Source organism: Bos mutus, chromosome 13 (genome assembly GCF_027580195.1).
Source record: "Bos mutus isolate GX-2022 chromosome 13, NWIPB_WYAK_1.1, whole genome shotgun sequence".
Classification (NCBI taxonomy): domain Eukaryota; kingdom Metazoa; phylum Chordata; class Mammalia; order Artiodactyla; family Bovidae; genus Bos; species Bos mutus.
The window spans coordinates 71,802,441-71,829,301 of record NC_091629.1 but is presented as its reverse complement, the minus strand read 5'-3'; the positions used below and the strand labels follow the sequence as shown (position 1 = coordinate 71,829,301).

Sequence of the window (26,861 nt, the reverse complement as noted above, 5' to 3'; positions counted from 1 at the left end):
AAAGAACAGATCACATATCCTGACTTAAAAAATATATATATAAGCCAGAATCTTTTCAGAAAGTCTTAATCACTGAAGAACATCTTTTTTCTTCACAGACTACAAGACTGCTTGCTGTACATAAAGCTCCAAAGCTGGAGATTTTATTCACATTCGCTTTAGTTTTAACTTCTAGGCATTTTTATAAGACAATATAGTACGGAAAGCTCTTTAAAACCACAATTAAAACAATCCCAAGTGTTTTTTTTTTTTTTTTTTTTTTTAGGCTCCATCTGATTAATAATCAACTGAGCTCCCGACAAATGTCTATGGTCTGGATGGTGTCAAGGAGGGGTTTGAGGAAGAGGCAAAAAGAAAAAAAAAAATTAAAAGGAATTCTCTTAAGTGTGAATGGGAGGAGATCGTTGAACAATCCTTATTGTTACCACCAATGGAGGGCTTTACAAAACACTAAAAGACACGTTTTTGAAACAGCAGTAATAAAATCATTAAAATCATAATTACAGTTAGCATCTATTGAATGTTTACTATTACCTAGAACTGTGTTGAATAGTTCAACTGTGTCATTTCATTTAATCCTCATGACACTCCCCATGAGGCAAGAACCATTATTCACCCAATTTATCAGATAAGAGGCCCGATGCGGAAAGCGTGGGTAACATGTAAGAGTTTAGAAAAATGGGAAGTGCTAAGAGCCAGGACTCAAACTCAGGCAAACTGAGAAAGCCCACGTATATCACCACTGCACTGCTAGCATGACCTTTATGTACTAATCTACATATTTTTAACTTTTTATTGGAGTATAGTTGATTTACAAAGCTGTGTAAGTTTCAGGTACCCAGCAAAGTGATTCAGTTACACACACACACACATCCACTCTTGTATTTTATTTCTTTAATTAGAGTTGATTTACAATACTGTCTTAGTTTCAGGTATACAAAGTGATCCAGTTACAAATATTTTTCAGATTCCTATTATAGGTTATTACAAGTTATTGAATTTAGTTCTCCAAGTATGGAGTAAGTTCTTACTGTCTATTTTATATACAATGGTGGGAATCTGATAATCCCAAATTCCCAATTTATCCTCCTATCTTTTCCCTTTAGGTAATGACATTTGTTTTCTGTGTCTGTGAGTCTGTTTCTCTTCTATATACAGATTCACTTGTATTATTTTTTAGATTCCACATATAAGTGATATCATACCGTATTGGTCTTTCTCTGACTGGCCTCACTCTGTAGCTTTCAAGACATTTTAAAGTAAATCTGTCCACCTGAGATAAACTGAGCTAATAAACACTTCAGCACACACAGAATAGATGGGAGACCCCACGATTATTAAATTTACTTACTTGACCAAAAAGACAACAGGGGCAATAAGCTCCCTCTCCCTCTGGCAGGAAGGGGTCCTGGGCCCTGGGCGCCTCAGCCAGGCAGTGCATGAAAGGCCCAGCTTTGCTACGGGTGTGAAAGGCAGGTCTCTGGGAGACACGGAGGTGTGGGATTTGCCTCAGATGGCTCCTTTCATCCAGCTGACACTGCAAACATCCTGGCATGATATGAAGTTACCAGAGCCTTCTAGATCGTCTTAGTTTTTCACTGCACAGCTGGTTACCCAAGATAAAAACCATTCATTTTATTGCAATGGTATACCTCTCTTTAGCTATCCTTGGTGTCAAACACCATAGTGGAAATTCCTGATGAAAAAAAAAAAGTGGCTTGAAGCATAGGCTCATAAATCCTTTAAAGAAAAAAACCACTGGCTTCATATTTAACAGGTATATGAATACTGTACAGAGCAGCGACCTGGGAGAAAATGGATCTTATCGGGCAACTCACCTCCATCTAGGACAGCCCTTCCCACCCCAGCATGCGCACGTGTACCCCAGGAAATGGTTCTCCGAGACGGTACACAAGAGCCACTGCCCTGTTTGGGACCAGACAGTGAAGAACAACTGATCCCTTCACTGAGAAGAGGATACTTCTCTTCATTATTTTGTATGGCAAAGACTAGAAATATTGTCAGCATTCCCACTAACATCTGGGGCCATAGTTTACTTCAATCTCACTGATTTCACGGTAATTAAATATTAACAGGTGGAGAGAAATAAACACCTGCAGAAATGAATAACTGAAGAATAATCAGGAATCCAAAGACATTTGAGCAGAAGTATAGAGAAAAACCACAAGTATGTGTTTCCATTGAATCACTGCTGCAATGGGATTTTTAGATGCTATGTTTTGAAGTCAACAAGATGTAAAATGTTGAATTCTCAGGATATACTGTGCAAGGTTCCTGACATTCTCCTAAACTACGCTTCTGTTGGGCAGGAAGGAAAGTTAACACAAATGTCTGCCAAATTTATTTTTTTATTTGAAAGCAGTTATATTTTGAATATCATGAGTTTTATTGTAAATGTGTGCTGCATCATATCATATCCTGTTTTCTGTGAGAGCTTTTAAATATCTATGGAATTACTGATTTTGGAATCAGTCACAGTTTCTCTACATGGGGCAAAGAAGAGTCTTAGACTGGGAAGGGGAAGCCAGTGGCACAGCATGCTAGGAGGTGACGGAGCATGAAAGGCTGTAGCGTGGAAGCTCGTCGCACAGGCGATCTGGATAAACACGTGGGATGTGTCGAGCAAGTTTAAATGCACCACAGGGTGGCTCTACTTAGAAATAAAAGGTCAAGGAAAAGTGCATTATCAGTAACAGATTACATGTCTATACACAAGAAATACTTTTTAAAATAAGATACAGAGAAGTATTTTCTTCTGATAGCTTTTGCCAAAACAATGTCCAGTGTCAACAAATACACTATTTTTCCAGTGTCAGGGAAATACTATAGTCCAGTCCTCAGCCAAAGGAAGCAGACAGATCACAGGATATGTTTTGAATATTCAGGTTAGAAGCTTCTCTTCCTTACTCAGGCTGTGTCTCCTTCAAAAGGAGCAAATTAAGGAAATTAATAGGAAGCGGCATTAGCATCCACCAGAATAGCTGTCGGCACTGCAGAGGGCATGGAGTGGACCGATCCCACAGGGAGGCATCAGCATTCTCACCTAAACACTCTAATTACGAACCAGATGGTTGAGTTCAGTATACGCTGTAACTATGACAAGGTCAGGCCTCAGGACGGCTGGGTGATCTCTTAGCCAAATAGCCATGCTTTGCTTCTAAAATACAGGCAAACCTGGGCTTTTATCAGATTTAGCAAAACTAGCGGTTCCCCTTTCTCTGTTCCCAGCATAGCACGTATTTCCAACCCTTCCTTTTTCAACCACATGTGCCATAGCGATAGTTTTAATTAGAGATCTCTGCATCAGGTACCTACTGTGACCCCCCAGTTTGAAAACTGGGGGCTGGGGCATAGGCAGCAAGGACCTTCTCAAGTACGAGCCACGTCACAAGAAACAGAACTCAAGGGCGGCCTGTGTGAGCAGGTGTACCTTACGGAATGTGGCAGAAAGCCAAGACATGCTTGCATGCCTGTCCAGAAGGTGAAGCCTCCCTGTGCCAAGAAGGGACCTGGGGCTGGCCCCATGCCACTCAGCAGGCTCCGTACCTACCGCTGACCCAGATTTGCTAAGGCATGGGGCACACTTGCTCCCGGTACGACCCCTGTCGAGGTTGGGGCCTGACAACTGGCCGACATGTAGAAACAACCCAAACTGTGCCTTCTTTTAAAGTGACTTCAGAATAGTCACAGCAGGACACAGAAATATGAGTTTTCAAATAAAGGAGTATTTCTGTCCTTTTGCTATATACCTATATATCATCAAGGATAAATTAGCCAGAAAATAACAAACTGTACTAGACATAGATTCGTGTGGAATATCTTGAGGCTAGTGACCTTATGGTAAATCCGAATCTCTGATTCTTACTACAAGTAGATTATTTCATCCACATCTGAGATGACTGACATTGTCTCAAGGTTTGGAAATACTGAATATCTTACGAATGATTCAACTTGAAACAATTAAAAATGTTCCCATCTTTCTCTAGTCCAAAGATAAGTTGAATGGCCCATCGTTAACAATGGACAACCCATCGTGAGATGGACGGTTTAAAAAAGACTAAATAACAGGTTTAGAGTGACTCACTGAGGATGCGGCAGCAGCTGTCATGTGGCTCTCATCACCAAACACGAGTCTAGGAGCAGAGAACCAAGGAGGGAAAAACAGGTGATCTTCCTCCTGGTTCTGCAGTGTCTTTAATGACCCATGAAAAGTGCCACTCGTCAGTCAGTCGCTGACTTCTCAAACTGTGCTGAATTCTCAGTTCCAGGAGAAGCTAAAGTGGGCGACTGGCGGGGCTCTATCACCATGTCTCTATGTTTCTGTAGAGTATACTGTTTAACTGAAGGAGCAACGTGGAGGACACGTGGTTATCTGTACTATATGCCACAATGGTTATATCCCAGGTTTTCTTGTCTAAGAGCCAAAATGCAGAGAGCAAAAAGGAGATGTAAAGCATACCAAGAAACAATGGAACTGTGGTGAAACTTGTAAGGCAATTCCTGAAAAACAAAACTTATAAAAAGAGAAATAATCTTTAATGTCTAGAATTCCAAGAAAAAAGTTACAAGTCAGGAAAAAAATCAGCAGTTCTTCCAATTAATCATTCATGCCTATGAAAAGACAAATCAAGAAAAAAATGTATACAGGCACTGTCAAGAATAACCATGACCAGAAGATGACTTTGGCAACAATATCCGTCCTAGAGTCAGGTCTGGGTTTGAGTTCCAGTTCTCAATCAAGTGATCCTTTCAGACATGAAATGGAAATTGACAGTTTTACCATCCCAGCAGGATCACAGTGTGGCTCCAAAGGAATAGCATGTAGGAAAGAACTCAGTAGGCTATAAACCACATATAAAGGGTGGTCGGGACTGGTACCACGATGATCCACTGCATCTTCTGCAACAAACGATTTTAATGAGATGACAGAAGAAAATCGTTAGCACTGATTTGCAACAGAATCTCTTTCCTTCTTACCAACTGGATTATTCAGTTTCATTCCTTATAAAGATGAGTTTTTAAAAAAAATTACAAGAGTGTATCCTTAATAAGTGACTGGATGTTGGTAGTTCGGAATCTGTGTTATGTAGGAACCAGTAGGGGGACTAAAGAACGTTGGCGGTAGTAAAAAAAAAAAAGAGGAGGTGAGAGAGGGCACTGTGTCCTTGGAAGGCTGTTGGTATAATACAATTGTGGAACAGACCTGCTCCATTCTGCCATAGAGCGGCCACCGATGGATGGACTGCAGATGGTCACAATAAGGACAATTATGGCAAGAGCAGTCTAACAGTGAGAAAAAGTGAAAGTCACTCAGTCGCGTCTGACTCTTTGTGAACCCATGGATTGTAACCCGCCAGGCTCCTCTTTCATGGGATTCTCCAGGCAAGAATACTGGAGTGGGTAGCCATCCCTTTCCTCGGAGGATCTTCCCAACCCAGGGATTGAAACTGGTCTCCTGCATTACAGGTGGAGTCTTTACCATCTGAGCTACCAGGGAAGCCCCTAACAGTGAGAGCAGATCCCAGTGAATAAACTGCTTCAGAGGCAGGCAGTGATCAGCCCATGGAGGGGTTAAGCGAAGACTGAACTGGGAAATAAGTTCAACTGATGACTGAGACTCAGCACTTCCATCAGGGAGAGGTCTTACAAGTTTTACCTGAATTTATCTTCAAGAGAACCTTGGAAAACGCGATTGAATGCATCCATGTGAGGTCCCAATTCTCTCTCTTGTAGCCAGAGGAGCAAGAGGAGGAAGATATTCTTGCCATGGATTCTTCCTGAATGGAGTGTACTGTTCCTTGCCCTTGGCTTTGGATGTGCGTGTGTGACCTGTGTTGGCCAATGGGATGCTGGCAGACACGACGCGTGGTTGTCTTTTCCTGCTTCTATCATCAAGTTCATGGCCACTGCCCCTTCCACACTGACCCCAAAATGAGACAGGTGGTACAGACCAACCCTAGCTGAGTTACAGATGACCCTGGCCTAAAGGAGAGATGCCTCAGTTCAACTACAAACTATTAGTGAGAAATAAAAGCTTTCTTTTTTGGAAGTCACTAAAATTTTGAGGGTTGCCTGATACTTGGCAACAGCTGACTGATATAACATCCATGACAAAAGGTATGTTAAGGAAGGAAGCAGTATTAACTAAAAAGTGAGTAGTGGAGGCTGTGTAACTCAATCAGCAAAACGACCTCATTAGAAACTAGTCTGCCCAATAAGACCACTTGACTATCTAAGAAGCATTAATAAAAGTGCTCTAATCTAGTTATCATTCTGAACTTTAATCCATCTAGGAAAAAGAATGTAAATAAAAATTATTGTAATTACTACTGCTGGAAGGCATAAGCATTCTTTCCAAAGGATGCATGCACATTTTTTTTAAAGTAATGAGAATGGGTAGACAAACTGTTTTGAAGTGTTTTTCAACAAAGACTAAATAAATTCACCCTGCCATCCACAAGTCTGCACAACAGGCAGCTGTGAGCAAAATGGATTTTAATCAAATTCAGATGAAACTGCTATTTCAAAAGGACTCAAACAGGTATTGTCTGGAACACAGTAACAAGCTCTGCAGTGTTAAGTGTTTATGCCTACATTACGACAATGCAAAGAGCCACATAATGAAGTATGCGTGAACCTTTTTTTTTTTTTCCCTGATACAGAAACTCATTACCACTGAGAAGATGGTACCTCAGGCTGGACGCAAAGCTGTCACACCTGCTCCCCTGCAGCAGTATCCCAGGCTCAGAACCCCGGAAAAGGAACCTGAGAGCCAGAGAGAGGCCCTAGGATCGAAGCCATGGAGGGTAAGGGGGCACACACACGTCCCTCCACTGGCTTCTCCCGGCCTCCTGACACCCTTAACAGTCACTTCATGACGGTAAATCAGATCCTCACATCAGGACCACATTTGATCTCAAGGTGAAATGTATGCTTAGGTGAAAGGAAGTGACAGGTGGAATCTGAATTGCCCGGAGGCTGCTTCCTCATTTCAGGCTACGTGGCTCATGCAGCAGACTTCTGTCATAACCGATAATGTGATCTGAATGCAGCACTCACGTTGCTGCACGCTCCGTCTGTGGACAACATTGAAGAGCATAACTTATAACACGGTGGAATCCTGCTTCTTCACCTATGAGGACGAGCTAGTCTATCTAATGCGTATCAGTCTGCTAAATGGACCGCCTATGTACTATTTCCTTCCCAACCACGCTATCCTCCTCTGGCATCTTACACTCCGCTCTCCCTGCTCCTCATGATCATTCACTCTGTTCTTATAAAGAACATATAAGAAAATATTTATTTCAAAAATGGGGAAATATTATTGATAAGATATCAGAAGACTACTCTGGTTCATTTTGGAATTTTTTCTGTGATAGAAGATCCACCATCCAAGCAGACAACAAACATTTTTTTAGCACTTAATTAGTTGTTGTTGTTCAGTCAGTCGTGTCAACAAACTAATTCTAATGATGTCTTTATCACAGACTCAAAAGTCTTCACGTATAAGGCAAAAGGGTGTGAATGCGTGTGCATGTGAGAGAGTGTGTGCCTGTGTGTGTCGGGGGGGAGGGGTTATGGAAGGGTTAAAAACAAGCTCCACAGGAAAAGGAAAAAACACAGGAATTCTACTTCCTCCAAAAAGATAAAAGACCTCGCTTGGCCACCCCCAGCCAGGCTGTAGCCAGCAGTGTGGACCCTGACACAGTCTCCTGAGCCCTGCCTCTCCCCGCTCCCTCCCCCAGAATCTGGGGAGAGGAAAACCAATGCTGGGAACGCAGGGCGAGTTCAGCAGCTGGTGGTCAGCTCTGACGGGGAACAGGCAGGAGCTGTGCTTCCTGGCCAGAGGCAGAGGGTCCGTCTCTGGACAGATCAGCTTGGCACTGACCCACTCAACAACGAGGAGAAGAAATGAAGTGTGGGGGCTACATCACTTCTACTGGATGTGTTGCAAAGACCAACCGGAATACAAAGTGGCCCTTGCAGGCCAGGCCAAAACAAAGGCCAAGTCGCGAGCTGCAGATGTGCTGCAGAGCAGCTGCTGTGACCCCAGCTGAAGTGAAAGAGAGGAGAAAGGGTGATGGGGAGGGGGCCTCCTTCTTCCTGAGACTCTGTAAGCTAGGAGAACACTCGAACTCTTCCTCCCGTGACTCTGGAAGCTAGCAGAACCCTCAAACTCGAGAAACAGGAGAAGAGAGGCATAGCAACCCGGGGTCAGATGCTGGAAAACATAAACACAAAACGTGCAAGCCGCCTCACAGGAACGTTGATCAGACACAGGTGCACAGGAAGGGGTCCACCAGAGGAGAGGCCCTGAAGAGCCGGCTCTAAGCCGCTTATGCAGGAAGAGGGCAGCTGGATGGTACCCAGAGGGGAGAGGAGCCGACCCAGGCTGACATGGCGTGAGCTCCCCCCGGAAGCAGGGAACGCAGGGCCCTGTGGTGGGAGGTTCAGAAAGATGTGCAGGCCGGGAGGAAGCAGGGGGGTGGCAGGCAAGCGCCAATGCCTTCAGGGCGGCCTCCATCTGATGAGACAGCAGCAGCAGCCTAGACACTTACCCAGAGCTGAAGAGCCTTTCTAGGAGAGAAACGCCGAAGCTCAGAGAAAGGACTGGAAATGGGGCCACGTGGCCCAGGGGGGAGAACGGTCAAAACCGAGCTGACGAGGGAGGCACTGAACCACAGGATGGAAAAGAAAGGGCCGGAAGTCTGAGCGGAGGACGACAAAGGCGATGCCCTGAAGGAGACCTGGCAGGGCATAGCACTGCCTCCATCCCACGTGTTATGGGAGGGGGCAGGTATTTAAAACCCTCAGGGCCCCTGGGGAAGGCTGGTGGAAGCCTTCACTAGCTTGCTCTGAGACAGAGCTGTCCTAACCTCGGCCAGTGGAGGATGCTGGGAAGGGAGCTGCCAGACCAGACACCTGCTCAGGCAGCTCACGTCCGCCTGCCAGCGTCCAGCAGAAACCAATAGACGCCAAGGTACACGACCACAAGTCAACACACCCCTACGTGCTTCCAGCACCTCACAAACAATGAGGCGGACCCGATTTACAAGGCTGAGGTTCAGGAAAGTGAGGCACGGTGGTGAGAAAGGTCTTTTATCAGTGCTCAGCTATGTTTGTTTTTATTTTAGAGGAGATATTTAAATTTTTACATTTCCAATTTAGAGAGGTCTGCACTTTTCCAGTTTCAAATCAGTTAGCCACACTGAGCTATTCATAGCCCTGGACGGTTGTCATCGTGTTTATTCTATGAACAGTCTAGGAAAGCATGCAGTGCACTGTTACAAGCCTCCTCCCTAGAGCCTCGTCAAGTGTGAGGTCAGCCACAGAGCCTCGTCCCGAGAGTTGAAGGTCAGTTTCCAGACCTCAGGGACCACATCCCCGCCGCCCTGCAGATCCAAGGTGCTGGTGCATGGCTGAACCTTCTGGGCTTCCTGAGGGCGCCGGGAGGTACGGCTTCCTGAATCTGACTGGTGTCTGAGGTTTTGGAGGAAGACGAGTTCGAGGGTGGATGATGTCTTTGTCTCTGGAATGACAAGGCACCTGAATTCCCTTAAGGCTCGGCATCTGACCACATCAAACCGTGTTCCTGGGGGCGGAGAGCTCAGGGCGGGGCTGCGAGGATAGAACACGCAGTCTTCCCTCACCAGGGCCACGTGGGTGTTCAGAAGGACGAGCGACTGGCAGGGGCCTTGGCCAGAGTCACCCTCGACTCTGACCGTCGTGTAGAGCAAGAGCTGAGCCTCCGCCAGAGACGGGGCGCCGGCATCCAGGTTCCCGTGAAGGAAGTAAATCAGGTCCACCAGGGTGTTCTGGAATCTGGATGATAACCGGACTCCGTTTGCCAAAACTAAGTCCGGGATTTCTGCTTTCCAGTCAAGGGAGAGCTGGACCAGATCTTCCCGGAACAAGGGATGCTCGGCACAGGCGGCGGCCTCGGACGCAGACGCGAGGACATACAGGAGGTCCTGGCATATCTGCTGGCAGAGGTTCTTGTTGTAAGTAAAAACGGTGAGCAGCAGACTCTCTGCAGAGCCCAGGAGCCGAACGCTCTGCCCACCGAAGCCAACCTGAATCTCCTGGAGCCCAGAGAGGGGCAGGGCGTGAAAGACGCCCACGGAGCCCGGGGGGTCCAGAACCAGGGCGTACAGGGCGGAGCTGAACAGGAGCAAGCACACAGGCCGCGGCGCCGGCTCCGCGCAGTTGGCCACGGCCAGCCAGTACATGCCTTGGGGTACGTCCGCGTTGCCCCAAAGTTCTGGTAGGGATCCAGCCACCAGCTCAAGGAAGTCTGTTAAGGGGCATTCTTGAAGTTTCAGCATTTGGTCTGGGAATTGCACAAGGGTCTGCTTAAACACGGAGCCCCTTCTGGCACCTTCCAGTTCCAGGCAGGAGACAGAGCTCAGTAAGGAGCCTGGGAACTCAGTGGCCATGGGGCCAGCGGGCCAGCCCAGGGCTCGGTAGGGCACCAGGCTCCCCACCCGCCCCACGGCCCCTGCCTCGTCTCTGCTGCCAACCTGACTTTCCTTGGGGAGAGAAAGAGCTGCTGCTGCTGCCCAACCTGTCTCTAGCAGCCTGTGCAGGGGTGACAGCTTCAGAATCGGCAGCCTCGTGAGGAAGGTCGCTGCCTGCGAGGCGAGCCGGCTGGGGTCGCACAGGCTGCCCACGAGCTGGGCTTGGCCGACGGCCTCTGTGCCTGTCCGCAGCAGGTGGCTCCTGGTGTCTTTGTAAAGGTCTGAGACCCACTGGTAAATGAACCCCAACCCACGGCTTCCCTCTGGCTCGACAGTCATCAGGGACTCTGGAGAGCTCACCGCTCCAGCTGCTGCCTCCTCCCAGCAGAGCTTGGAGGCCAGTGCTGCTGGGGGAACACTGGCCCGGGGGACCCTTTCAGAGAGAATGAAGCAGAGGAGCTGGCTCCGCCAGGTCTGCTCGCCCCTGCCGTCCACAGACACTTCCTGGGATATGTGCTGCAGCCAAGTCCAGCTGGACGTGAGCCCCGGGCTGGGTCCACCTTGAGGACTCGTCGGCTCGCTGAGGCTTTCTGACTCACCATGAGTATATCCCGCACCGCTGGTGCTGCTTTTGCTAAGAGGAGGGGCTTCAGTGGGATTGAGGCGTTCTGGCTGAGAGTCGCCTCTATTACAACTGCTGCTGTGTGACAGCTCGTCCTCCGAGGGCTGAGGCCCCCGCTGGTTTGCTCCCCAGTCTGGCGCTGAGCAGCGGGCAGAGGGGCCGGGGATGATCTGGGTCACAGGCAGGCTCCAGTGGTGGTTCTGGTCCACCTCTCCGCTCTCGTCTTGGCCAGGGGCATCAGTGACGTCTCTGGGCAGCAATGGGGCAGGACAGCTCTTCTGTCAAAAACAGGTGAAAGGGGGCTGTGGCATCTTTTGCGATTCTTTTTGCGTGAATGAAGATTCCTGCGGTCATTGGTTTTATCGTGCGGATTAATGCAGAGGTTCAATCGATAACCAAAGCCATTCGTGTTGATTGACTCATGATTTCAGAATAGAGGAGCTGATTCACACACAGAGCATCAATTTCCGTATTTCATATCTTACAAATTGCCAAGTATTTTGACAGAAATATGTTAGATGGGATTGAGCCACAGTATCCATTTCTTGGTCTAATATTCTACTCTTAAAAAAAAAAGACAGAATCCTAAGGCCTTTGATTCAATTTTCCAGGGGGCAAATTTAGCTGTGAAAGTAAGTCCTTGAGTAAATGTCCAAAATATAAGAGTAGCCGGGAGCATACTTAACGTGAATGAGAAACTGACAAGTATTCCAACCTCACATGTGTTTCTCTGGCCTCTCCGTTTGTTTCATGGGAATCCTTCGTGTACATCTGCCCTGGTTAGAGCACCATTATGGTGTCTGCAAACCAGGACCACAAAAGGCTCACGGCCAACCTGCTACAGGCTAGACATGTGGACGCAAAGAAGTGAAAGGCAACGTCCTCTTCTTCACAAGGTCATCTCCTGAGGAGTCGGACGTTCAGAGGAAGACAGCGTTATTCCCGGATGGGTCGGATGGAGGGTGAGATGGGCCGTCTCCTGTAGGACATCCACCCCTCTGTCGCTCATTCTGTTCATTTCTACCACCTCCTAGTTTTGCTTTTTTTTTTGATTTTTGAATTTAGGGGTGTATGGGAAGGACAAGTCCCTCAGTGGAGGAAAATACAAGAAAAGCCTTACAAACTGTATGCCCAAATAAACCCTGGTCTGACAAGCCAATGGAGAAATAAGTTACCCAACCAAGAGTGTTTCCTCTGTGCCACTGCCAGCACAGTCCATAAACAGGAAGGGTTCCTAACACACTGGGAAGTACTCAGGTTCATTTCCAAACCCCCTCTCTGATTCTGATTATATAATTCAGCCTCTTAAATGCAGACCAAGAAAAAGGATACTGTTACAAATGAAAAACTGGGCAGAGGGTTTCTACCACAGCTACACACATTCAAGTAAAGTCAGAGCAGTTTGCAACCGCAGGATTCTGTTTAATTTTTAAGTCATATAATAGCTTGCCTTGCCTATTAGCCATTAATCTCACTGCGACTTTGAAATTCTAATTATGCAACTAAACATTAAGAAAATTTAATCACACAAGCATGCTGTAATTTAAGGCGACCCTATCAATCTGAAAAGTCATTACCTACCTCGTATTTTAGCTTACGTTGAATGGTGCCATTGTGAAGTTTCTCATTATCCTGAAATGAAAATAAAAGGCCTCTATATTAAATTACAGCATGTTCACATAGAGGGAAAAAAACTGATTTGATTAGAATATTTATGAGAACAAAATTCTAAAGAAACATACTTGTCATTCAACAATGACCTTTCTTGAGAGTTTATATTTCCAAGGTAAACGTGACTGTATGGATCCATCTGCCTATAAATGGAACTGAACCATTTATTCCTAACCTTAAAAATCACAGCATAACATTAAAGGTAAGATTTCCTTAGGATACTTCTTAATTTGTAGGATAGGAAGGGAATGACTTCATTTTGATAAAAATCAACAAGTCACAAGTATGTATCTTCTCAAAGGCAAAACTGTATGCTTACTTGGGATAATTTAGCAAGTGGATTAAATATTTACGAAATTGATTATACTTCTGGAGAGATCAGAAAGGTGTTATGTGTAGAATTTTTGTAAATTGAGGTAAATGAAACATTTTAGGAAACTTCATATTCACTTATGAATTCCCCCTGTAAGTTCAAAGTGTTCAAATAAAGTTACTCCTGAAATAAGACTATCTGTAGACAAGCCCCACCCAAGTCATATTTAATTATTTGAGAACACTTTATATCTCAATTTTCTCACTGAAAAACTGTAAATAAAAGATCACCACCCCCAGCTCCTTAATGGAAAGTCATCTTGAAAACGCCTGCCCGGATGGCCAGCTCCTTCCCTCACCTTCACGGTGTCCGCAGGTTCACGGCAGCCATCACCGACCACGCGGTGCAGACCCTGAAGGCGCCTCTGGACCTCCTCTTCAATGTACGCACTGATCCTGAAAGCCAAGGAGATGGGAGTCCATGATCCCGTCTAACCACATAGCGCATCTGAGATCCTGCTTACCACACCCTTGGCAACCAGAAGCCTTCTTGTCCTAAATGCTAAACACAGTTAACTCAGGGCCTCCAACCTTTGCCTCCTTTCTAAGAAATGTGACATCACGTGTTCACTATCTAGGGTTTTCTGCCAACAAGAGAGGCCTGGACACATTACCGAATCCTGGGAACAGAAGGGAGACTCAGTTATCCCATCCAAATTCCCGCTGATGTCCCAGGCAGAACTCCTGCTGCGGGCTAAGGGAGAGAGTCAGAGACCCTCCATGGTCTCAGGACTGACTCTGAGACCCAGCACTTCACTCACCAAGCCTTGGTTTCCTCACACAGATACTGGTGATAATTATTTGTCACAAAACACAAAGTCATTTCAGAGGATTAAAAGGAAAGACAAAGAGGCGGGTGCAGCCTCCACAGATCTCCCCAATGGATGGCACGCTGTCTCACCTCATTCCTTCTCTGTCTGTTCGCTGCACCTGGCTGTGAGACGCTGTGTTTTACAGGTCTCTACCTTCCAAAACGCCCGGCGAAGGGCCAAGACAGTGGACGCCAGAAACAGCTGACTTTTGAGGCAGCTGTCAACCAAATATCTGGCACGCCATACAATACATAGGGGAAATTATATAAAGTGCAGCCATCCACCCAGAAGAACCAGGGAGAACAGAGGATTTTGGGTCCATCAAAATCTTTCCAGTGACTCAGGCCACCCAAAGGCAAGGCTTTCTCAGTTCTAGGCTCCCGGCCCTGGGTCTACAAACACTGAATTACACAGATTGTTTTAAATGAACTGTTTTGCGTGTTTACATCTTAGCACACTAAAAATTAAAAATCTGGTTTCATCTAAGTCTACACATAATTCTAAAAACATTTCTGTACTACTGACCATGGCTAAACGACTTTCTGATATGCTGGGTAAAGAGAGTAATATTATAGGTAAGATAGCCCAAAAGAATGGTGCAAGGGTAATAGAATACAGTATTTACATTTCAGTATTTCAGTAAAGAAAATCATATGCAACTGACTATGAGCCAAGGCCTCCTATAAACAAATTCTCTCTCTGAACCTTCACTTAAATTTTAAGTGCCACAGAGGAAGACAACCTAGGTTTAAAGGCCCTCAGAGGTTTGTGCCGTCTGAGTATATTTTGATATGTGAATAGCTCTCTGCTAGTACCCAGGGCTCTGGACAGCCCAGCTTGAAATGAATAGGTCGATTAGCTGAAGGCTCCAAGCCACAGATCAATTCATGATGCCACCCAAGTCGAAAATCATTTTTCTATAGTAACATCAGATACGCATGCGTGCTATTCATGGTCATTCTGAATATATGGTACGGTCTCTGCGGTATCTATTTGTAACCAATGACGTCTGTAAACTATCTGTCAGCACAAGGTCCTTCTTGGTACAATCCAATTAACTCAACTTTGCTCCTCTCGACCTGGCCTGGCATCACTCCTTTCTGGTTCTCCGAAACCTTTTTTCTTTAAACATTTATTTATTTGGTTGCACTGGGTCTTCCTTGTGGCCTGTGGGATCTTCCTGGCATCATTCGGGATTTTCACTGTGGCACACAGATTTCCCAGCTGTGGCATGCAGGCTCAGTTGCTCCATGGCACGTGAGATCTTAGTTCCCCAACCAAGGAGTGAACAAACGTCCCCTGAGTTGCAAGGCAGATTCTTAACCACTGGCCCACCAGGAATGTTCCTCCCTGAACCTTTTAACAATTCTACCTTCTTACACAAACTACTTGCACCAGCATTCTTGATTTGACTGGCCGAGTATCCTGTCTTGAGCCCTATAAAGGACATCTCACCCTACCAGGGGCCAGGCAGCAACTGATCAAGACAAATATGTCTTGGGGACAAGTGCTGTTCATAATCTTGTATAGAGCCCTTCATATGCAAACTGGCCAATACAGGGTTCCCTGAGTCATCAAATCACGTCAGAAATAGGCCTGGCATCAGTGTGCTGTCCAGTACCTCTCATCCATCAGAGGGACCGGGTGAGATTTTTCTGCACTGGATGGGAAGCTGGAAGCAGCAGGCTTTCCCTCTAAGGTCCCACGATGCCCTTTTTGAACACCATCGACCTCACAGATCTTCAGCTTCAACTGCTGGATTTCATGTTCTAACCTACAAAGATGGAAGTTATGTGAATTCACACATTAACAGTGTCTCCTGAGCTTCTTCCCTAGAAACCACAGGAAATCCAGACAAAAACTGCCCAAGGAGCTTTACCTTCTGGTAGAAAAGGTTATTGCAGACCTATAAGACAATGTATAAGGTGGTAACAAGCCACAGAGAGTTTCAGGACAAACGCCACAGACATCCAGGAGTTAGAGAGAGTTCGACATCAAGGGCAAAGGTATTCCCACTGTGTCCAGTAAATCCTCAGAGGTAAAAGTGCAGAATTCTGAGACCCAACCCTGGCTTCAACAAAATTGTTGGTTGTGGACTATACATCATAACCCAACAAGGATGTCTATTTGACAAAAGAGATTTTTGTTTTAAAGAATCTTTTAAAACTGCCAATCTGAGAGAACCTTCAAGGTCAAGGCAGTTCTAAATTGAGTCCACACAGGCCAGTGGGAATTTGGCATTTGGAGATGACAGTGAATGGGATTCCAGGTGCAGAAACAAAGGGACTAAGCCACGAAAACCAGGAATCTGCGCTGGCTAAGGCAGAGGGTGTGGAAAAGGGAAACAGGTGAGAGAGACCTAGGAAAACAGGCTGAGTATCTACAGAACTTAATATAAACCATAAGCTCTGGAACCAAACATTTATTTCCAAAGGCCAACGATACAGCTAACGTAAGGTCAACAGTGTATGAGGCTGGGCTCCACTGGCCCAGGCGTGACTGAATTCAGGCCCATCAGGCTAAAGAGCCAAGCTTGCCAGTCATCATGTCCTAAGGAACACTAGCCCACTCACTGTTACGAGACTTGGATCTCAGCTGGTGTCGAGATGCAACCCTGCCACTTTCCAAGTGCCTGACGCTTGTCCCGTCGTTATATAACCATAGAGGGGGAAAGAAGAAAACGGATTAAACCTAGCTCATAAAGCAAGCTGGCAGAGAAAGACAAACGCAGTACAGTGTTGGTGCAATCTGGCTCCATGTGAACCTGGTATTTTGCACTTTGGAAATTCACAAGTGGTCAGGTCAGGGTGCACGGCAGGCCCTGGCTCAGTTGGGAGAGCCTAGAGAAATAATTAAGACACAAAACCAAGACCCCCCAGAAAGCTACAGGACTGTCACAGCAAAGTGCTGAGAATCTGCCCACCTCAATCAGGGATTTGCAAAATCTGCTCCATCAAAACACATGAAGCTAAAAGCCTCCAGAGAAATGCTGACATTGGGAAATCACTAAAGTGTATCCGCTAGAATCTGGTATTAATAGTAAATGGTCAGGGAGCGAGGCTGGCTGGCAGAAGCCAGGGATGGCAGGCTCCAAGCCCCACTGCATTCTCGCTGGGAAGCGCAGGGCACAAACTGAGAGCACGCCTCCTCTGCTTTGCCTTTCCTGGGGCTGGAGCTTTGTCCAGCAATTTCATTTACATAACATACTTACACTCATTTTCTTAAACCTCAGACCTGTTTCTCTGAAGTCACAGCTTTTGTGGGTTTTGATTGTTTCATCTGTCACTGTTGTGCCTGAGGGAATCACCGGGGAGCTTGGTAAAGAGAATCGTTTAAGCAGATGGTTTGAAAGGAGGCTGTCCTGACCCTGATGGTGGCTCCAGCAACAACTCACGGTAGGTCTTGCCTTGTCACCAGGATGGATTTCAAGCCTCTGCCCTTGTCAAGCTGGGCTCCGAGAAGCCAGCAGGTGGCTTCCGCTGCAGCCCCTAGGAAGGGGTGAGAGGCAGGGGGAGGACTTCAGGGAGGCAGGGAGCCTTCTAGCCCCCTGTACCGGGGCTTCAGTTAAGATCCCAATAGACCAAAGGGTCTGGAATAACTAAAGAAAAAGGTCCATGTCCTCCTCCTAAGGGTAAGGACGAACACTGCGGCTCCAGATGGAAGAGCCTATCCATGGCAAGCAGGGCAGGGGACAAAGCCCCCTTGCAGAACACCACATCTGGAGACATGGGCAAACCAGGTGGCTGCCAGTCTCGCTGAGAGTCTTGGCATCACACCTACAGGGTTAGCAGAAAAAGCACCCTCCAGTGTGCGCATTTGTTTTGAGGCCCTACCTCTAGGAAGCATGGCAATAGTTAAGAGGTGGTGGAAGAGAAACACTCCTTTACCATGAAAATAGCGCTGGCTCCTAGTTCACAACCTCCAAAGTAGTATCAGTAAATCATCGCCAAATGAGCCTGGAGAGACCTGTGTTCAGAACATCTGGAGAGCTTTATGTTTTAATTCAGAATCCTGAAATCTCCCATCAAACACTAAGAACCCCCGGGGGGTGGACGGGGTGGGGGTGGGGGGCGCTTTCTTTTCAGTTCGCTGCCAGGTGTGGAAATCGGTGTCTACACAACCTGTGAACTCAGGAGCGATCCTTCACCAGAGTAAGTGCTGCTCATCCTCACGGAGATGTTGAGGTGTGGGCAGGAGGGAGCGGGGGTGTGGAGATCAAGAAAAAAGAACGGGGGAGGGCGGGGAAATCGGGCGGGAAGCCTTTTCGGTATTCCATGTTTATTAAAATATTATACGCACGATCAGAGGTCACTGAGGTAACAGACAGGACTTGGTTTTTGTGTGTTTTTTTTTCAACTTTAGGATGGTGATTCTAAAACAAGGATTCTAAGGAAAAAGAAAATGAGGCTTAGCCATCAACTGATGTATCAGTCAGAGATACAGCACTCAAGGGGAGAATCCAACCCATCAACCTAACGCCCGGGGGCCTGGAAGGCATGGCAGGCACCCCCTGGGCCGCGCTCACCTCTCCCGGTCCTTCTCCAGGGCTTCCTGCCCAGCCTGCTCGCCGCCAGCAGCCCGCGCGCAGCGCCTCTGCAGCGCGGAGTGCCTCCTCTCCAGCCGGGCCACCGCACGCTCCAGCGCCTCGCGCTGCTGCTGCTCTCGGGACTCCAGGATCTCCTTCTCCTTCCGCCTCACCTTCTCCTCTTGCCGGGCCACGTTGGCCGTGAACTCGAAGGTGGCCTGCAGCTTCTGCAGCTGGCTGGCGCTGGCCTGGTACTGCGCGAGCTGCTCTTCCTTTTCTTCCATCTCTTTCTCCACTAGGTAGAGAGTGTTGTCCAGGTCGAGAGGACCTCGATCAAGGATCTCACGGACTCTCTGCTTCTCCTCCGACAGCCTGGGCAAATGCTGCTGCAGGAGGTCCTGGAGCTGACGCTTCTTACACTGCAGCCTGCCCTCCGCCGGCTGCGTCCCCTCCACTGCTCCGGCCGCCCAGAGGACGTCCGCGCCGCCCTCCTCCTCCTTTTCCGACCCCCTCAATTCTTCCTGGCTGCCAGATGGTAAGCGCTCGCGGAGGAATTCCCGGTCCTCCTCCACCTCCCGTTTCAGGAGGTCCTTCTGCTGCAACAGGTCCTTCTCCATGTTGGCCAGCGTGGCCAGCTGCCTTCGCTTGAACTCTAAGAACCGCAGCTGCGCCTGCTCGAGCTCCGGGCTGTCGCCACCCGCCTCGGCCCCGGCCTCCCTGGCTTGCAGGAGGGCGGTGCGGATGCCCTCCAGGTGCCGGTGCTCCTCGGCTGCGCGCTGCGCCTCTCCGCGCCGTGGCGGCTGCAGCAGCTGCTGCTTTGCGCGGAGCTGCGCCTCCAGCTGTGCCACTCGCAGGACCTGCTCCCGCTCCTGCTCCTCCAGCCGCTGCTTCTCCTGCTCCAGCTTGGCGTACTGCTCCTCCTTTTCCCTCTTGAGTCGCTCCAGCTCCTGAAATATCTGAACCTTCTCGGCCTTCTCGTGGCTGTTGAGTTCCTGCAGGCGCTGGAGCTCCTCCTGGACACGCAGGAAGCGTTCCTCCTCCTGGTTCTTCTTCTGAAGCTCCGTCTCCTGCTGCTCCCGCTGCCTCGCCTCCTCGAAGCGCTCCTTCTCGGCCAGCAGGTCCTTGAGGGTGCTCTCCAGGTGCGAGCTGCGCCGTTTGAGGCTCTCCTCCTGCTTGCGGATCTGCCGCTGCGCCATCTCTGTCTCCTGGCGCTGCGTCTCCACCTCCTGCTGCATCCGCTCCAGCGCCGCCTTGTCGGACTTCTGCTTCTCCTCCATCTCTTCTATGAGTTTTCTGAAACACAAAGCAGTGACCGATCATTATTTGATCACTAGCTTCACATGCTGCTCTGACTTCTCCCTGAACTGATACGTCCTGGAAATGGCCTTAAAACACTGCACACCCTTCACTAAAATTAAAAAAAGAAAAAGAGAGAACAACATTTTCCTTTTAATATCCAGTGGCCTGCTGTTTTATTTTTTTACTCTGTAACTGTCCAACATATCATTTGCCTAATCTTCTCGAGTAGCCTCTGATATCATTTCTTTGTAGTGCCTATAAGCATAATGTGTTATGCATGATATAATTTTAAAAGACCCCTGGGCTCAAAGAGAAAGAGCCGTGCCCAATTTAAATTTAAATGTGAATAATTCTGTTCAGCCCAGTGGCTAAAACTCAGTGGAAATTCGGTGACAAAATGATATTAAATAAAAATGCTTATGCTGTCCTCAACTCATCAGGGTCAAATATCAAAGTCAAGATAATCAACATTTCATTGTTCCAGGTCAAATAACTACATGCTGTTGAGCATTTAATCACTAGTTTAGGACAAATGGCAATCATCAAGTGACCCAAAATATTAGTTTATTAATGTATAACATTGAAAATAATGGCAATCTCCATTAGAATACTTAAATGCATGATTCCAGGGGCTATGTGTCATGTGTCTGAGAGAGCAAAGGGTGCCCACTGGGTGCTAACTCAGTGTGTCAAGGTTGGGAGGGATGGCCTCTAGAGCAAGAGTGTGGGTGCAAGGTCTCTCTCCTGACCCACCCAAGCCCTAACTTACATGATGCTGGGAGCTAAACCAATTCATCTGTAACCTCCAGACTCCACGTTCTAGGAAATAAATACCCAGGGTACAGATTTTTCTGTGGCCTTACTTTCTATGCTAGTATCTATTGTTGGTTCATGTCTTGGCTTGTTATATAGAACAGGGAAAAAAATACAGCTTTTTCAAAGAATTATATTCAGAACATATTAAAAAAACCCTCTCCAAATCAATTAAATAACCACACACACACACCTGCACACATGTGCGTGCACACACAGACACACCCCAAAAGAAAAGAGAGCTGAGAACATGCAGAGGTGGAGAAGAGAAGGTTATACAAATGGCCAATCACCGTTAAAGAAAGATGTTTAAAAAGTGAGAAGGCATAAGAAGGGGAATTGCCATTCTTTTGGCTTTTTTAAAACTCAGAGGATATTATTAAGGAAGATATACTTTTTAGTTAAATTTGAATACATCTATTATTTGGTGTATTACATTTAATGAGTGTAGTAAATTTGCCTACTGACTCTATTCCCTCTCACAAGTATTTGAAGATGAACTATTTTTAAAAATTCAAACGCTGAGACTGTCCTGGTGGTCCAGTGGGTAAGACTCTGCACATCCAATGCAGGGGACACAGGTTCATTCCCTGGTCTGGGAAGTAAGATCCCATGAACCGTGTGGCACGGCCAAAAAAAAAAAAAATAGTAATTAAAAACAATTAAAAATTCAAACATGAAGTAAAATTAACCAGCTAAAGACAAATGAGTTATAGTCATCAGATGTGTAAATGGACACTGAGCCAGAGGGGAACGACACAGACACAGGTGAAGTCAGTCTAGGACACCAATACAGGCACCCACCCCTGTGTGGTGTTAATAAGACTCCATATCACGTGACTTACCTTTTACTTTCTAATTTCTCAAGCTCTTCACGCTGCTGCCGCTCAAATTCAAGTCTAATAAAATCAAATGAAAAACAAGTTACTTTTCTGAAAGTGCTTTTTTACTCTTTCTTTCTCTCCAAAGAGCATCAGTTTGTCAAGCACAATGTTTAATCATTGTGGATTAGCAAGTTTAAAACGTATTCTCTGCTCTATAACTAGGATTAGCAATTAGACATACTTTGAGGTGCTTGAATTCAGGCCAAGAAGGAACATACTTTACTTGAAGAAAAGGAAACAAAAGACACTATATTAAAGTCCATATAGTGGAAACACTTCCACTGTATGGAAGAAGCAGAGTTAAAGACGACTTCTAAATGAGAAGCATGCTGACTCCATGCAGTTTAGTCACAGATTAGTACAAAAAAATGAAGAATCTCTACCTTAGACAAATGGGTCCTTTTATAGGGAAAAAACTGCCAGGGAGGTAGAGAGAGAAAGCACAGACATCAATTAAGAGAATTAACTGGGGAAACACCACAAGAAAAGCAGTAAGATACTTAACAGCCAACTGTCATGCACAAATTGAAACGTCTTTTCATACACATCACATTTCCCAACCACTTCTTCAAGCAAATACTCCAGAGTTGGCTGTTAGGTTTTGCACACTTCCCAGAATAATTACAGTGCTAATAATAACTGAGTGCCAATAATAACTGCCCACAAAAGTCAAATTTATACTTTTACTACTTTATAGACGGTTCTACTGTATACAGGAGGATCTTGAGAAACCTACAATCAGTAATACAGCAGCTCCTGGGAGCTACAGAGATGATGAATAGACTGACCACAGTGGTAGCAAAATAAAGGGGGCTAGGTCACTGGGCAATTTAAAACTCATTAAAATATGGATAACAGAAGTTGATTTCTTCTCAAATACTAGCCTGAATTACTTCAAGGTTGCACTATACCTTTTAAACAGTATGAACCGCAACTGTTAAACTTACACCTTTTCTTGTTGTGGGGGATGGCAGATACAGCCAAAAAGCCACACTATGGAAAAATTCATTGTCAACTGTTTTCCTTGGATAACATGCAAATCCAGGTTGGCAACCGTTACCTTTACGATGAGCTAATGAAATTTCAAACAGATCTGTCACCAAATGAATTTGGGTTACAACTGAGAGTAAGACGTCTTGGGGCAGCAGTGGGGGGGTGGGGGGGTGGGGGGTTGGGAGCAGAACTGAGTGCTGTACTGAGCGGTTTATACATTTGCTTACTCTGCTGCTACTGCTGCTGCTGCGTCGCTTCAGTCGTGTCCGACTCTGTGCAACCCCATAGACGGCAGCCCACCAGGCTCCCTGTCCCTGGGATTCTCCAGGCAAGAACACTGGAGTGGGTTGCCATTTCCTTCCCCAATGCATGAAAGTGAAAAGTGAAAGTGAAGTCGCTTAGTCATGTCCAACTCTAGCGATCCCATGGACTGCAGCCTACCAGGCTCCTCTGCCCATGGGATTTTCCAGGCAAGAGTACTGGAGTGCGGTGCCATTGCCTTCTCCTTGCTTACTCTGCCTTCCAGCAAATCCTGAAGACGGCACACAGCATAAACCCATTAACATATCAGGAGCCCAGAGCTCAGAGATAGGAAAGAACTTGTCCAAGATCAGAAGGGTAAGACACAGAGGAACCAGGACTTGAACCCACAACAGTCTGCTTCCAAAACATGATAATTCATTCACTTTATGAGCAATGCTTCCAGTTTATGATGCATAAAATGGAAGCATTAATAAAAAATTAATAAAAATATTACATCTTTTATTGAAACTTATCATTTAGGGTTATATTTATTTTTCTGTCAAATGAAAATGATCTGTAGGTTATAGCTACTGTCATCCATGGAAAGTCAATCATAAATCTATATGAAGAATATCTGCCAATTTCCAAACCTTATCTACATGCCATTACACTAAGTAGATGCAGGGCTTCATTAAAGTTCATATATGATCATTCTCTTTATATAATGGTGAACAGATCCTTGGGAATGATTCCTAGTATGAGACTTCAGTACAGTTTAGCCTTCTTAGAGGTAAAGGCAAAAAAAAAAAAAAAAAAAAAATCACTGGCTAAAACACTTTCAAAACCTGAGGATTTTCCTTGAATTGTTTTTATTCTCAATTTTTATTTTCTGTGAACACTGGCTCAATGTGACCATCAGCAGACAACATGGCTCTCCCCTGACAATGTCACAAAAGAACGGTTATAAGCCAAATGCTGCTCTGAAAGGTTCGAATGAAAACCTATCACAGGATTTAGGAACTTCCCTGGAGTTTCAGAGGTTAAGAGCCTGTCCTTACAGTGCAGGGGGCATGGGTTTGATCCCTGGTTGCTGAACTAAGATTGCACGTGCCCTGCGGTGCAAAAAAACCACCACCATCCAACAACAAACCCCTCTCGCAGGACAGTTCACAACTCGCAGGTGCTGGCAGGCACTGAGCATGCAGTGCCCTCACTTTGCCCTCTAACCTCTGCAGGTCTCATCCTCACTTTATGAGCCAGGAAACTGAGGCCTGGAGCACGCAAGTAGCAGAGGGAGGCCCTGAACCAATTTGGTACTCTACAACTGCTGGTAACTGCGGGTCTCCAAGGGTCCTAACATGTGAGTTTTGGTATCTTCTTCTTCAGGCTGACACTCAGCACCTATGTGTTTTACTGAGCCCAGTGCCAAGCGCTGCGCAAGGCACAGGGGATACAGTGTCTCAGAAGGAAGCTGTGGCCCCTGCCCTCGCGGGGCTTCCAGTCTGTAAGTGACAATGGGGTAAAAACAGGAAGTTCTCCCAGTGAGTCATGAGCCAGAGTGAGGAAGGACAGGGTCACACATAGCAAACGGAGCAGGTGCAGATCTCAGAATTTGGCAGGAGGAGAATCAAGCCAAGACTCTCCAGGGAGCTTCCACCTAGGCTATGAGAGTCTTCCCTGAGACAATGAAGAAACTCAGGAAAAGCTTCATAAAGCCATGTCTTGGCTTCCTGGGTTGGGGGAGGGGTGCGGGGAGCACGTAGAGGGTGGCAAGATCCAAAGTTCAATGGGACTACAGAAGCTACAGTATGCGGGGCCTTAGAAGTTATATTGAGGACTCTGAACTTGACCCTAAAGATGGTGGCAGAAAAGTATCTTGGAACAGGGTTGTTGGAGAGCCCATAGACAACAGGTGAGAGGAGAAGCCAAGAAATAGATCAGGAGGCCAGTGTCATCATGGATACAAGAGATGACAGAGGCAGGACCCAACATAACTGGGATAAAGGAGCGCTGGTATCTTCTGATGTGCAGTCGTCAAGGTGACAGCACCTGGCAATGGGCTGCACTGTGAAGGGAGCTGTGATGGGAAAGAAAGAATCAAAGACGGTTCCTGATAGGGTCACACAGTGGGAGGGCAGGCAGAGCATTACAGCCAGGAGACTGCACTCAAAGGTCAGTTGGTCTGAATACAAAGGCTAGTGGTCCTGAGGCTAAGCATGAGTTATTTAACCTTGGATGCTTAATTTTCACAGACTTAGAAGAAAATAACAGGCATCCCCTCAAAGGAGACAAACACCCATCCCATCAAAGAAGACAGTTCGTATGAAACATCTGCAGCGTGCCTGCGCGTAGTAGGTGCACAAGTCTGCCTCTCGTCTGTGACCTGAGACAAGGAGAAGCCCAGCGGGGAAGGGGAGAAGCAGCGGGGGCGGCCGTGGCTGTGCTCACGGTGGTGCAGGTCAGGGGGTGCTCAGCATCCACAGAAGAGTCAGTCCACACCCGTGTCTCTCACCATGGCCCTGAGAGCTAGGTGCCATCTTTCCCCCGTTTCACACGCGAGAGGTGCCATGTCTCCAGTAAATGGCAGAATCAACCGACTCCAGAGGCCACCCTTTGTCTCCATTCTGCCTTCAAGAAAGGAAGCTCAGTTTTACATGTATTGAATCTAATGGTTCCAGGGTCAACCAAACTGAGCTGTCCGGCAGGCAGGGGGAATACAGAGATCTGGCACTTGGAGCCTTCTCAAGGACGGAGACACAGACCTGAGATTCCCCAGCATCCAGGCGGGCAGGGAGCAGAGATGGATGGGGTCACCCAGGCGGGCAGGGAGCAGAGGTGGATGGGTCACCCAGGCGGGGAGGGAGCAGAGGTGGGTGGGTCACCCAGGCGGGGAGGGAGCAGAGGTGGGTGGGTCACCCAGGCGGGCAGGGAGCAGAGGTGGGTGGGTCACCCCGGACACAGGTGTGGAATGAGACGGCACCCATGAACTATCTGCAGAGCGCCTGTACACAGTAGGTGCTCAAATGTGCTTCCCCATGTGATCCCCAGAGACAAGAAGGCCCAGTGGTGGCCACGCTCATGGTGGTCTGGAAGACCACAGACACGGCAGCAACCGGCGGAGAAGGAGGGGCCCTCCAGGCTGAAGATGAGCGGTCAAAGACAGAGAGAGAAAAGATCCCCTTGATAAAAAAAAGATTTCCATTTCCTCGAAATTAAGAGTTAAATAGATAAAGATGCTCAGTCTTAAACTTCTAAATAGTCTGTGGAGAGAGTCATAATTACAAAGTCAGGAATTATGTTTTAAATATGAGGTGATATCAGCTGTTGCTGGTACTGTTTGGCTTCTATTAAATATTACATATTTACTAATCATACTTCAAAATGCACCTTTTTCCATAATCAATGATAATTATTTCAAAGAGCAAAACCTCAACAGACTGTAAAATATAAATGTGTGTTAATAACAAGGAAAGAGTATCTACTGTAATTGTACTTTAATATGGCTTCATTTTAAATAAGTATAATTCACTATCTTGCTTTACTGGAATTATCTTGGCCCCAAATGCTAATTTCCTAAATGTTATAATTAAAAGGAAAATCACAAAAGGATATAATTTTTGCAGCTGTTCTCAGTGTTTTTAAATGACAGTTGGAAGTACACACACCGTGTTAGGGCCAACAAAAAGGCACAGCATACAATCTGATGAGACATGACCTCTTTTGTGCATTAAAAGACATCTAGCATTTGGAGACATCACTGCACATCTTGCAAATTATATCCCTGTTATTACTGACAATGAAAACACAAGGGGGTGGGAATTTCTCCATTCACACCATTACACTGAAAGTGAGACTGTGATTATCAAAAGAGAAAAAGGAAAAAAAGAAAAATTTTAATGCTTTAAAATCAGTGGTGATGAGTTTGATACCTCTCCTTTCACTTTCTGAAAGGAGGAAAGTGGCCACTGGAGCCCAGTCCACACTTGAGTGGCAGTTGCAGGGGGAAGTGGGCGGGACATGGATGCTGAGCTCAGACCAGGAGGGAGCGCTCACCCCACGAGGGAGACGAGCCAAAGGGGAGGCAGCCCCCACAGGAGGCGCGAGAACAGGCAAGGGAAAAGTTCTTGGTCAGTGGGGAGGCTGGGCTTT

General features: G+C 46.7%; 1 protein-coding gene across 5 annotated transcripts in view; it reads right to left on the bottom strand.

The window, feature by feature from the left end:
* The window catches only part of KIF16B (kinesin family member 16B), a 306,272-nt gene that overhangs the window by 81,019 nt on the left and 198,392 nt on the right, over positions 1-26,861 (bottom strand). For 2 of the 5 annotated variants that reach the window (XM_070381955.1, XM_070381957.1), the window contains exons 18-24: positions 21,860-21,892; positions 21,438-21,491; positions 18,481-19,773; positions 15,577-15,729; positions 13,443-13,539; positions 12,682-12,732; positions 912-11,378 (exon numbers count right to left, since the gene is read on the bottom strand). In XM_070381955.1, the coding sequence (XP_070238056.1) occupies positions 9,321-11,378; positions 12,682-12,732; positions 13,443-13,539; positions 15,577-15,729; positions 18,481-19,773; positions 21,438-21,491; positions 21,860-21,892 (3,739 nt within the window). In that variant the 3' untranslated portion in view covers positions 912-9,320. Of the gene's footprint in view, positions 1-911; positions 11,379-12,681; positions 12,733-13,442; positions 13,540-15,576; positions 15,730-18,480; positions 19,774-21,437; positions 21,492-21,859; positions 21,893-26,861 lie in introns of those variants that run through there. The other 3 variants (XM_070381958.1, XM_070381956.1, XM_005906500.2) reach the window with 3 other exon arrangements.